This window comes from Colias croceus, chromosome 22 (assembly GCF_905220415.1).
Source record: "Colias croceus chromosome 22, ilColCroc2.1".
Lineage (NCBI taxonomy): Eukaryota > Metazoa > Arthropoda > Insecta > Lepidoptera > Pieridae > Colias > Colias croceus.
In genome coordinates this window covers 5629453-5641329 of record NC_059558.1, presented here as the reverse complement: position 1 = coordinate 5641329, position 11877 = coordinate 5629453, and the positions used below count along the sequence as shown (strand labels likewise).

Genomic DNA, 11877 nt, shown 5'->3' with positions numbered 1-11877 from the left:
AATTCAACTGGGAATAATATTTTTAATAAATCATGTTGGTCAATGAGAAAAATAGTGTTATATAAATAACAACGTCAACTACCACTTTCTCTCAATAACCTTAACAAGGCCGTAGAACAGAAACCGCAATGTATATCGTTGTTTATAACACAATCTACTATCTATTTTGCTATTATGAACATTTCAACGGCCTCCATTATTGCAATGTTTCAAATATTTTCCGTACATCGATCCTTTACACTGTATCAAGTGAATTTCGGTCAGTGTGAAGTCAGCATTTTATTTTGTGTCGATGTAAAAATCGCTGTGAGTTGTGACGCGACTATCTCATCATCAATGATAATGCGCGGTTTGGCAACGTCGCATCACTCACCTGGCGGCGCTTACCTGCGCAGTGTCAACAGGGGGGCAAGCCAGTTGCGAGCGACAGTCGATCCTGCGATCCGACAGGCACGCTCGTGTCGACCTGTCTTTTATATTTTTATTTTACAAAATTACAACAATCGCATAATACAACAAAGTTTACATTTTATATCATTGTAGAATCAGTGATTTAGTGACTTTTATCTGTGCTATCGCGCGCGTGCACGTAACTATTTGAAAATCGAACAAATCGAAAACTATTCAGCCGTCGAACTTCGGTGTGGATTTTTTGGGTTTGAACAATCGTGATATGAGTTTGCTGCAGATTTTCACATAGATCGGAAACGGCTTACGTAGACGAGTAGCGGTAAAACGCCGCCCGCGCCGCACGCAAGTTCTTGTTTTACATTGAGTAACCGTCAGGTTTCTAAAAAGTGCTTTCGACGCGTTCCGACTCAAACTTGAATGTGAATTTTGGACATTACCGAACGTCGTGAGGCCCTATAGTGCGGCGCGAACCTGTCGCTAGTCGATACGCCGTTATTGCAATTAGTATGCAAGTGTGAACTGTAGCTGAGATATAGTGACTGTTAGGCGAAGTGGACTGTTGTGTGACGGTGGAAGCATTGCATGGCGCGATGATCAACGGGGGCTGGGTGTGCGCACTGCATGTGCGCACTGCGGGACTCGGGGGCGCCGCACTCGGTTCCGACGAGGAAGAGATCGTGTACCTGGCGTACATCGTCATTGACGTGCAAACCAATCAGGTAACACACCAATGTCAAACAAAAAGTTCTAAGCCCTAATACTGCATCTGAAAGCTAACCTGTTCTGAAAACCTGGTGTTTGTAACGCTCTACCTTTGTAAAGGTATGCAAATAATATTAACCCGGAAACTAAAGGTCAACCGACGGTATCGATCTACATTGAATAGTTATTTAAGCATAAATTCTAAGCAATGTAATCATTACTAAGGAAAACTACTGGAGTAGGGCGATAATAAATAATTAATGTTAAATTATTTATGTTTTTAATGTTACTCCTTTTGTATTCCCAACCATTCTAAGTATGCTGTCCCGCTACGCTCCATAAAGTACATACCTACCTACGTAATTATCCATTTGAAAAATTCATTTAATTGTGAAACTAAATACCTACTAGGTACCTATATGTTAAGAATATTTGAATCGCATTAGTGACGTATCATGTAGGTACCTACCTACTTACCCATATTCGTTCAAAAAAATTTTTTTTTTGGTTAAAATACGCTCAAATGGAAATCATCATTTAGGTACTAGGTAGATAAGTAGGATGCATCAGACACTAAGGAGCCATTAAGCATATAAATTACTATTTTATTCATCGATTGCCAATCATAGCTAGAAAATTCGAATCATTTTATGTTTTCTTGCAATTAATATTTCGAATAGCCAACAAACAGACTATGACAATATTATTTTAGCGTGAACAATTTACACTTAAGTACTACCTAGGTATTATTATTAGGTTGTTAAATGCGTTTGTTTTTTGGAAAGGATGATAATCGATAGCATTCTTTTATCTACTACCAATTTACCTGCCTGTTATTTAAACACGAAATAGGGCCTTAGAATTACAAAAGAAAGCATTTATCTTCAACGTCATTGTTCTTTAATTCCTCGAGTTGACCGAGTTACATTTTGTCAGAGTAAATTTATGCAAAATATAGCACCGGATATGCAAATACGCGACCAAGTTGAGCAATAGATTGGATTCATCATTCATGTCATCTCAATATCGTTTTTATTACATTTCCCCCGCGGCTTCGCTCGCCTTTTCAAAAAAAACCCCCACAGTTCCCGTTCCCGTGGGATTTCCGGGATAAAAAGTAGCCTATGTCTTATTCTGTGTCTTCAGCTACCTACATGCCAAATTTCATTGTAATCGGTTCCGTAGTATTTACGTGAAAGAGTAACAAACATCCATCTATCCTCACAAACTTTCGCATTTATAATATTAGTAGGATTACACATCTTGATCATCATCTAACATGTTATTGAATCCTCTCCTCTCAATGCCTCTTATTTCCAGTCAGATTAGGTACGCCGTGAATTGAACTAACTGGAAAATTTATATTAATATGATCGCAATAACCAGCCATGTTTAATGATGGAATAAATATGAATTAGCCAGTCAGTTTATTTCACGGCGTAAACTGACTGGGTATAAGAGGTCATAATACGGCCCTTGTACAACGAACAAAACATTTTATAAGGCTTGTCAATACGCTTTGTAGAAGCAAATATTTACCGTGCATTTCAGAACGCAGCTGAGAATAAGATAAATCACGTTTGCGTAATCGCCTTAGATAGCAGGTTGTCGTTTGTATTTTGTTTTAAATTTATGCCCGTACCTCATAATGGACGTACCATTTGAATGTGGTAATAAATCAAATAGAACTAACATAATCTCATTGTTTATCATAAAAAGAAGTAGGTAGTCATTAAATTAATTAATGTTATGTCATATTTCATTATCTCTTGTGAAGAGGTTGATTCGTTTAGACTAGTTTTTATGTGGTTGTCAAGAAAATCTCGTCATTTTTCTATCTAAAAACTTAACTTAAAATTACGAAGAAACAAAGGTCTCGAACAGGGGAACAGGTAACGCAAATTTTAGTTCATCTCGTGTGTTTAGAATAAACGTAATCACAATATGTAAAAGACACTCCCTTGTTATAAGAATAATAATGCACTTTTCGTTACACAAGCTGAGATAAAACGTTATCACTTGATAACAGCGATTGTAGAGACAAAACAAGATACATTTTTAACTCGCGTATATACCTATCTTCACCTGTATGTTTGTAATTTGTATCTTACCGACATGTAGGTATGTATGTAACAGACTCTTTGACTCGATTTTGTCCCATTTTTAAACGGACAGATTTAATTCAAACTTTGTACCCTTATCAAGTACTAGCTGTGCTCTGCGGTTTTACCCGCAGTGCCCCGCTCCTGTTGGTCTTAGCGTGATGATATATTATAGCCTTCCTCGATAAATGGGCTATCTAACACCGAAATAATTTAGCAAATCGGACCAGTAGTTCTTGAGATTAGCGCGTTCAAACAAACAAACTCTTCAGCTTTATAATATTATAGATTATTGTGCGTTTCGTAAATCAGTTAAAAGTGTTAAAACAGAGGAAATGTTTGTGTTAAAGAATTGCGTGTTTAATTCCCACACAGCAATCGTGGATATTATAAATGCTAAACTATCCGTCAACATAACAATGGTCGTTCTTTTTGCAATAGATTATTAATTGTCAGTTCATGTAAATCAAAAGACAAGGGTTTTCCATTGATTGATAACTCTAATGTATTGTTTAGACTTTAATCTTCTACTGGAACTTTAGAAATTATTTTCTAAGGACAATATTATTTTTTAGGTATTTTCCATTTTAATACACGAAATACAAATTTCGTACGCTAGTTACTGTTTCAATCCATACTAATATTATAAATGTGAAAGTAACTCTGTCTGTTTCTGTTACTCAATCACGCCTAAGCTACTGAACCAATTTTCATGAAATTTGGTATGGAGATATTTTGATACCCGAGAAAGGACATGGGATAGGTTTTATCCCGGAAATCCTACGGGAACGGGTTTTTCTTTAAAAACGCGGGCGAAGCCGTTGCCGGAAAGCTAGTTTCATATAAATTATATTTTATAGCAACGTACTAAGTACCTACGTCATTGCAGCAAAAACTTATGATTTATCAAACAAAATAAACTATCAAAATTGTTCGGTCGTTCTATACAGTAAAGCAATGATTACGCACATGATATTTTGTGAAATATTTTTACTGTGCTGTTGTTTTTGTTTAGATGGTTCAGTAAATAAACGAGTGATGTATTTCATTTAACATTACATAATATGGTGATTAACGTATTTAAACTTAACCAAATGGAGTTCACATAATAATCTTCTTACAAATACTACACAGAAAAGTTTACGACCTTTTTTCAGACCTTACCTACTATCATAAAATTCGCTCAAGCTGTTTCAGAGGAGCTTGATAGCAAATAAACTAAAATATATTCAAACAAGATTAGGTCACATAGGGTCATTGTGCCTGTTCGCGTCCATGTGCCTATTCGCGTCCATTTTGCGGATATCTTTTAGAAAATTCACGAAAATAAGTATACTTTAAGTAAAATTGTAATAAGAAAAATTACCGATAATACCTCAATGTATAAGAGATATGCACACATATTCAAAATATGCCTGTGCACCGCCTATCCTATTTAAAAAAAATATTTAATTTTGGCTATAAAACGAGAGAGCTAAAACGCGCGGGAAAAATAGTGCGCAGCGTCGCGTTTGACGGTAAGTATCTTATTGTTAAATGTGAATTTTTGAATATGTAACTGTTTCTTTACTTTGCTAACAAAACATGGAATAGTATGGATTATAAATCAGCTTATTTATTTTACAATTAATAGCTAAAATAAGGTGGACGCGAATTACTACACCGAATTTGTACAACTTCCATTTTGCGTCCACGGTGGGCGCAAACTATACCTATAGGGCATAACAATAGAACATATTGCGTCCACATTGTTTTTCATTACGTAGCAATGAATTGTTTGTTAAAATATGTAATTAAAAATAGATAGTAAATTTTTGATGAAGAGTACATGTTGATAATTTGAATTTTCATTAAAATTATTACTACTATAACTATTTTTTCATTTTAAAATGGGTATTCTAAGAATGAGACTAGTATCTTTGAGAATGAGAGTCTTTGTTTTTTGTTAATTTTTTTTAGTTCTATTAATGATGAGAAGATAAATATAAAAAAAGTTTTTCCAGTTTCCTTACAGTGAATTATATTAATAATTATGTTGATTTTAGTTCCGAACCTCAAAGAAAAATCCTTGTAGGATCACTTTGATATCCGTCCGTATATGTATGTCCGTCTGCCGGTCTGTCTTTCTGTCAAGACCCTTTTTCTCAGTAACGCGTGGAGGTATAAAGCTGAAATTTATATTGAGTACTCAAGTCTACGGTCCCTTGAAGCAGTCAAAAAATCCAACTTATAAGCCAAAGCAATCAAAAGATACAGCCGTTTATGCTGCAAATTTTCGCAAATTTCGACATTCGCAAGGGAATCAAAACCTACAGGGTACTTTACGTGAACACAGACACTTGAAGTTCGATACAAGCAACTTCTTATAGCACAAATAAGGGAAACATTGAAAAAAGAATCATTTACAGTTAAAACATATGAAAAAAAAAACTGTTAATACGGAACCCTCGGTGTACGAGTTCCACTCGCATTTGGCCAGTTTTTATTAAATAACTATATTCGCAAATAAATAATTTATTAAAATCTCATTTTTATTTGCATTTATCTAATAAAATATCACCCAATACACTCTTAATTCCTTTTCTAAACTGGTGGTCGCGAACTGGTCCACGGGTGGACGCAAACTGGGTAAAACGCCTAATTCTGCTATTTGTCTAGATAAATAAAAACCACATGATTTTATCAACACAATTGAAAGTAAATCTTAAAATAGACTATGTAATGAACACGTTACATAAATTTTGCGTTGAAATTTGTACTGGAACATTTTTATTTTCTCCTTCAAACTTTCCAACTGCACTAAGTGGACGCGAACTGGCGCAATTACCCTAATTGACATTATAAGAATCTTTATAATCCAAAATTAACTTTGATTAGTGATAATACGCTGATAACAATTCTTATAGTTTCGTAATTATTATTAGTTAATTATTCTCTGTTTGTATTAAGTATTAATAACACATCAATATTAAATAAAAAAAAATATCGATGAAAGCCGGAAGAAAGTTTGTAAGTAAAATAAAAGAAACTAGGTTTAACATATGACAAATGAACATAAAACTTATTATAATTCGTCGTAAAAAAGTACAAATAAAATAAATAATTTCAAGAAAAAGGTCTCCTATGTTTACTTAATATGTCCTAGATATAAATATAATATTTGACAAAGTGAATCCTTCCTATCCTATGTGTATGTGTTTGTTACTCTTTCACACAAATACTACTGAACCGATTACAATGAAATTTAACACACATATAGAGGATAACTTGGATTAACACATAGGATAGGTTTTATCCCGGAAATCTCACGGGAACGGGAAGTATGCGGGTTTTCCTTTGTAAACGCGTGCGAAGCCGCGGGCGGAAATCTAATATATTCATAATTATATGCGAACCTGGATACAAAATTATTTGTTCAAGTCGTTAATTAGTAATTACCTTTTAGACTTTTCTGAAGGTTTTACAATACGCTAATTGAATTTCAAACCTACAGTTAGTCTTATTAATTCTGAGCCTAAATTATTTCGAACCGTGAAATATAAAGGTCTTCCGATTATCATACGCGCACACGATTTTATGTCGTATCCAATTACAATTAGAGTCACTATTGTGCGCTGTTATGTCAAATTATGATTCGTGTTAGGAATCGTGCTAGATTTTAAACAGGTTTCTGTTGGGCTCACACTTGAAGCCCGCAGTACTTTTTTATGATCTGTGCTATTTATATACCACGATGCGATATCGATATATCAAACGATTTTTTGGTCGGTTTTCATTTTATCCGACCAAAACAATAATAAAAAATGTACTTGCTGATTGTGACGTAATCATACTTGGTATTTTGTTATGTTATTGTAGGTAAATATATTATTTAAATATAACAAATATTGTCTTGTTATTTAAAATTATAATTTTTATTATATTAAGTAATGCATTATAGTCCTCATCTAAAAAAAAGGTCCGACATAACGACATAACGTTTTAATAATTTTAAAGTGAAACTTTTATTACATCGTCTCAAACTTTTTGGTCTGTGTAGCGCATGTCGCGTGACGCACGATACGTACGATAATTATCGTACGTATCGTGCGTTTTTTGTTAAATGTCTATACTTAGTGTGAAAAAAAGTTTCACTTTTGCCGTGGTTTCATAAAACCACACAACATTTTTTGTTTATTAGGATTGGTTATTATATTATGTCATTTAGTTCGATTTAATAACACTTAAATTGAATCTATCGAGATTCAATTATTATTTTTTGTTGAATGGCAATTTATCTATATCTATAGGCTATAAAGATAATAGTTTTACGAACTATCCGTTATGTAGTCAGTAGAGAATAATATTATATTGTACATCTTATGTAAGCGTGCTACGTATGCCTTATTGGAATCTTTACATCTTAATGAAATATTATGTAGTTTCATGCAATATAAGAACAGTATACAGTATAGACAATATATAGACTATAGTCTATACTGTCTACTGTATGACTATCACTACATAGTATGAAACAAAGCCCCTTGCTCTAACCCTGTGTCCCGCATAGCATACATAATGCTTAAATCTTGAAAACTACGCATGATGTGTTTTTTTAATAGATAGAGTTGTGGATAGAGTGATTCAAGAAGAAGGTTTAAGTATATAATTTACTAGATTTCCGCCCGCGGCTTCGCCCGCGTTTGCAAAGGAAAACCCGCATAGTTAGTTCCCGTTCCCGTGGGATAAAAACTATCCTATGTGTTAATCCAAGTTACCCTCTATATGTGTGCTAAATTTCATTGTAATCGGTTCAGTAGTTTTTACGTGAAAGAGTAACAAACATCCATACATCCATAGATCCTTACAAACTTTCGCCTTTATAATATATAACTACCTATTAGATATTAGATTAAGTGTTAGACAACGCTTTGGCAAAGCCGCGGGCGGAAAGCTAGTAGAGTATATATAATATTTTACATTTAAAGTTACTGTATAGTTAAATCGTAGATAAAACCGTGTCACTAAACACTTAAAATATTATTTGCACTTATAATATTCCTTGATTTACAAATTGCATGTTTACATGACAATACAAGGGCCCACTCTATATTTTTAAGTGAGTATTCTTTATCTTGTCATACACGAATGTTTTATTGTATTTTTATTTACTTTTGAACGTTATAGGTACATCTCTACAAATAAAATCGCTCAATATTGATAACAAAACCCTTGTATATTTAATAGAAAGGTATACCTGATGTCAAAAATTAACAAAATATTTCTAAACTAAATACCTACATAAAACTAAATACTTATTTATGTTTATTAATAATCCATTATTATAGATGGGTAGATATAACACCATTTACCTTTGAGAACTTTACATCAGTTCACGCACTAAACTGCGTAAAAGCAATAATCGTATCGTAGTCGTCCCGTAAATATTAAATAACAAATACCTAGTTTGCGAGGTTTCATGTAATCAGTAGCTGTATGATATAACTAGCTGTGCCCCGCGGATTCACCCGCATTGTTCCTGTTAGTCTTAGGGTTATGATAATATATGTATAGCCTTCTTCGATAAATGAACTATCCAATACCGAAGGAATTTTTCTAATCGGGCCAGTAGTTCCTGAGATTAGCGCGTTCAAACAAACAAACTCTTCAGCTTTATAATATTAGTATAGATTATAGTGGGTCAGCTCTAACTGGCAATCTTGCTGTGAAACAAGTGTATTATAATGATGCATTTGAAAAAATATACCTAGTTTTAAATATCTATATGTACATTATACAGGTTTGCAACGAATGCGGATAAGATTTTTTATACGGAAGTTTGTTCAAAATTGGATCAAAATATCTGCGTTATAATTTGATTTTAATGAGGTTTAATAAGGGTACTATTATTTGTCTTGTTGTTTGGGCATGGTAAAAATTTAACGTCGTTTTAAAAAGGCTGATATCTATTTTTTTACATTTTTGTAAACAATGCAAACGTTAACTTACAGACATTTTATTGCCGTAACTATAAGTAGGACAATTTATAAACATAATTAAAAAGTTAAGGAATCCCTAGATATAATTTGATTCTTAGGATAAAGTATATAAAGAATTCTGGATAAAGTTATAAAGGATTCTGGACCGCGTGTTTCGTTTTATCGATGCCTGTGCACAATTTTCATTTAGGCGTCGGTCTGTAAAAGGTGCTTTAAAAAATACAGTAGAACCCCGTTAAGTCGAACCTCGATAAGTCAAAAACCTCCAAATCTCGAAAAAATGTTTTGTTCCCTTCCCTTCAAACACGAAAACCTCCATTACTTGAAATCTACCCTCTGTTAGTCGAAATAATCACCGAGTCCCTCCAAGCCATTTTGGTACATATTTTCACTCTATAACTCGAAAAATTAAATTTGACCTCTGTATGTCGAACATAGCAACGTTTTATTTTAAAACCCTTACAACTTGATCATTAGGAATTTATTACCTCTATTGTTCGAACAAAAATAAGTTACCGACTTTAAGAACTTGCCGACAATGAAAGTACACTATTGTTTCTTAGAAAACATTTTAAGAGTAGTTATACGATAATAAATCTATGACTCACGTAAACACGTGTTTGCTTTTGGTGTCAGGTGTTCAATTTTGATTTTGTGAATTCAAAATTTATAAGAATAAACCTCAAACTCTTTATGTCGAATCAAATTCCGCCTAAGTCGAAATCCTCCATAAGTTGAAAACTGTAGTACATATTATGTATTATATGTACTGGAAGTGAAGTACCAATCGCTAAAGTTTTATAGAAATGGTATAAACTATAATCATTATCTCTTCTACGTTAATTTGCAGTCATGCCTTTTTAATTTTTAGCTTGTTACGCTAGACTTTGATTTATTTTTTCACGCAGCTTTTCCTTATTCAGTTTTACCCAAAACGGGATAATAAATTAAAGATATATTTATATTACTTTCAACTCTTTATAGATATATAATTAACAAGAAAATACCATTTATACCTTCTAAAATCTTCGATATATATTCAAATTACCTCTATCTTGTCACTATGTCGGAACTTATATAGTTAACAGGTGTAACATGTAAGTTATTTATTATAATAAAATTACTCTTAATTAAACCTTATTGGGAAAACGTATTTTTTCATAAAAATGTGTAAGGAGTTTGAAATAAGTAGGTACGATATTTATTGCCTTGTTTACAAAAACCTTAACAGCTCATTAAAATATTTTTACAAATTTAAATGGTTTAAATATGTCTAATACTTAAGTAAATTTTATTTGCATTAATGAAGAAAAAAAATTGGTTGTCTGTAAAGTCGGTTTACTGACGACAGTTGAACGTGACAACGTCCGATTGTGCTTCTTTGTCGTTCGTTCCGCGCTCTCGCTCGCACTTCAAGCCTTACATGGAACGCCTCAGAGCGAGGTAACGCCGCATGAGTCATGTTTTTTCGTGCGTGCAGGCGGCTCTATCGAATTATAAGACGTCACGTCACGTCACGTCAAAAAGTTTAACGATACATTTGGCAATTTTTAATGAGTGATTAATCGAGGCTATGATTATAATTGTATTAAAAATGTATTCTGTTCTTAAAAATAGCTCTGGAATTTTTTTTTGAAACTTGTCCAGTAGTTTCAATTTCTTAAAAATAATAAATGTAATCTTTCCAGTTTATAATTAATACAGTAATTATAGGTATTGTTCAAAAGTCTTCATTTACCTTTAAAATATTTATGTCACGTGTGATAAGCTTACTTGAGCTTAATCAAAAGTTATCGTCAATGTTCGATGTTTCTTTTATTAGTAGCACATATAATTATTATGTGCTACTAATAAAAGAAACTTACTTACTTAGTTACTGTATTTCAGCAGATTGACGTTAATCTCTCTTTAGGTATACTGAATTTCCGTGCTATTACAGGGTCTGGTATAAAAGAAGCTGTGTATAAATATGCCAGGTCTATCATACAAAATACATGCTTTAATTTACATAAATTTATATTACTTACAAATTACAATCACAAATATGATTATTACTAGCTTTCCGCCTGCGTCTTCGCCCGCGCATTCAAAGAAAAACCCGCATAGTTCCCGTTCCCGTGGGATTTCCGTGATAAAACCTATCTTATGTGTTAATCCAAGTTACCCTCTATATGTGTGCTAAATTTCATTGTAATCGGTTCAGTAGAATTTACGTGAAAGAGTTTGTTACTCTACACACACACATCCTCACAAACTTTCGCATTTATAATTAGGATTTATTACCAATAAACTTTTGTTACGCGAATGGTTGAACTGTTCAAGTTTCCTAAATCACGCTAAAATATATTGCCAAGATTCATCTTCCATATTTATATAAGATTATTTCGTAACTTAGTACATAATTAATTGCGCAAAAACGTTAATTACTTTTATTTTCATATATTAATGATAAATTGCAAAACTTATTGGATAATATTTTATATAATTTTTTAGAGATGCATCATACATATAATTATATTAATACCTACTTATGAGATATTTAGGAATAAATAATTAACTTAAGATTTTAATATGAACATAAAATTATCTTGTCTCTAGGTAGATACATTTCTTGTTCTATAGTAGGTAACCTTCCTACCTGATACGTAGGTACCTACTTTTTCAAAATAGTGTTTGAATAAAAT

At 32.8% G+C, this 11877-nt stretch overlaps 1 protein-coding gene across 3 annotated transcripts in view; it reads left to right on the top strand.

The window, feature by feature from the left end:
* Positions 1 to 408: 408 nt before the first annotated feature.
* LOC123701895 (RNA-binding protein fusilli) overlaps positions 409 to 11877 on the top strand; it is a 108769-nt gene continuing 97300 nt past the window's right edge. The window contains exon 1 of one of the 3 annotated variants that reach the window (XM_045649499.1): positions 409 to 1130. In XM_045649499.1, coding sequence (XP_045505455.1) covers positions 1002 to 1130 — 129 coding nt within the window. In that variant the 5' untranslated portion in view covers positions 409 to 1001. The remainder of the gene's footprint in view (positions 1131 to 11877) is intronic. The other 2 variants (XM_045649500.1, XM_045649501.1) reach the window with 2 other exon arrangements.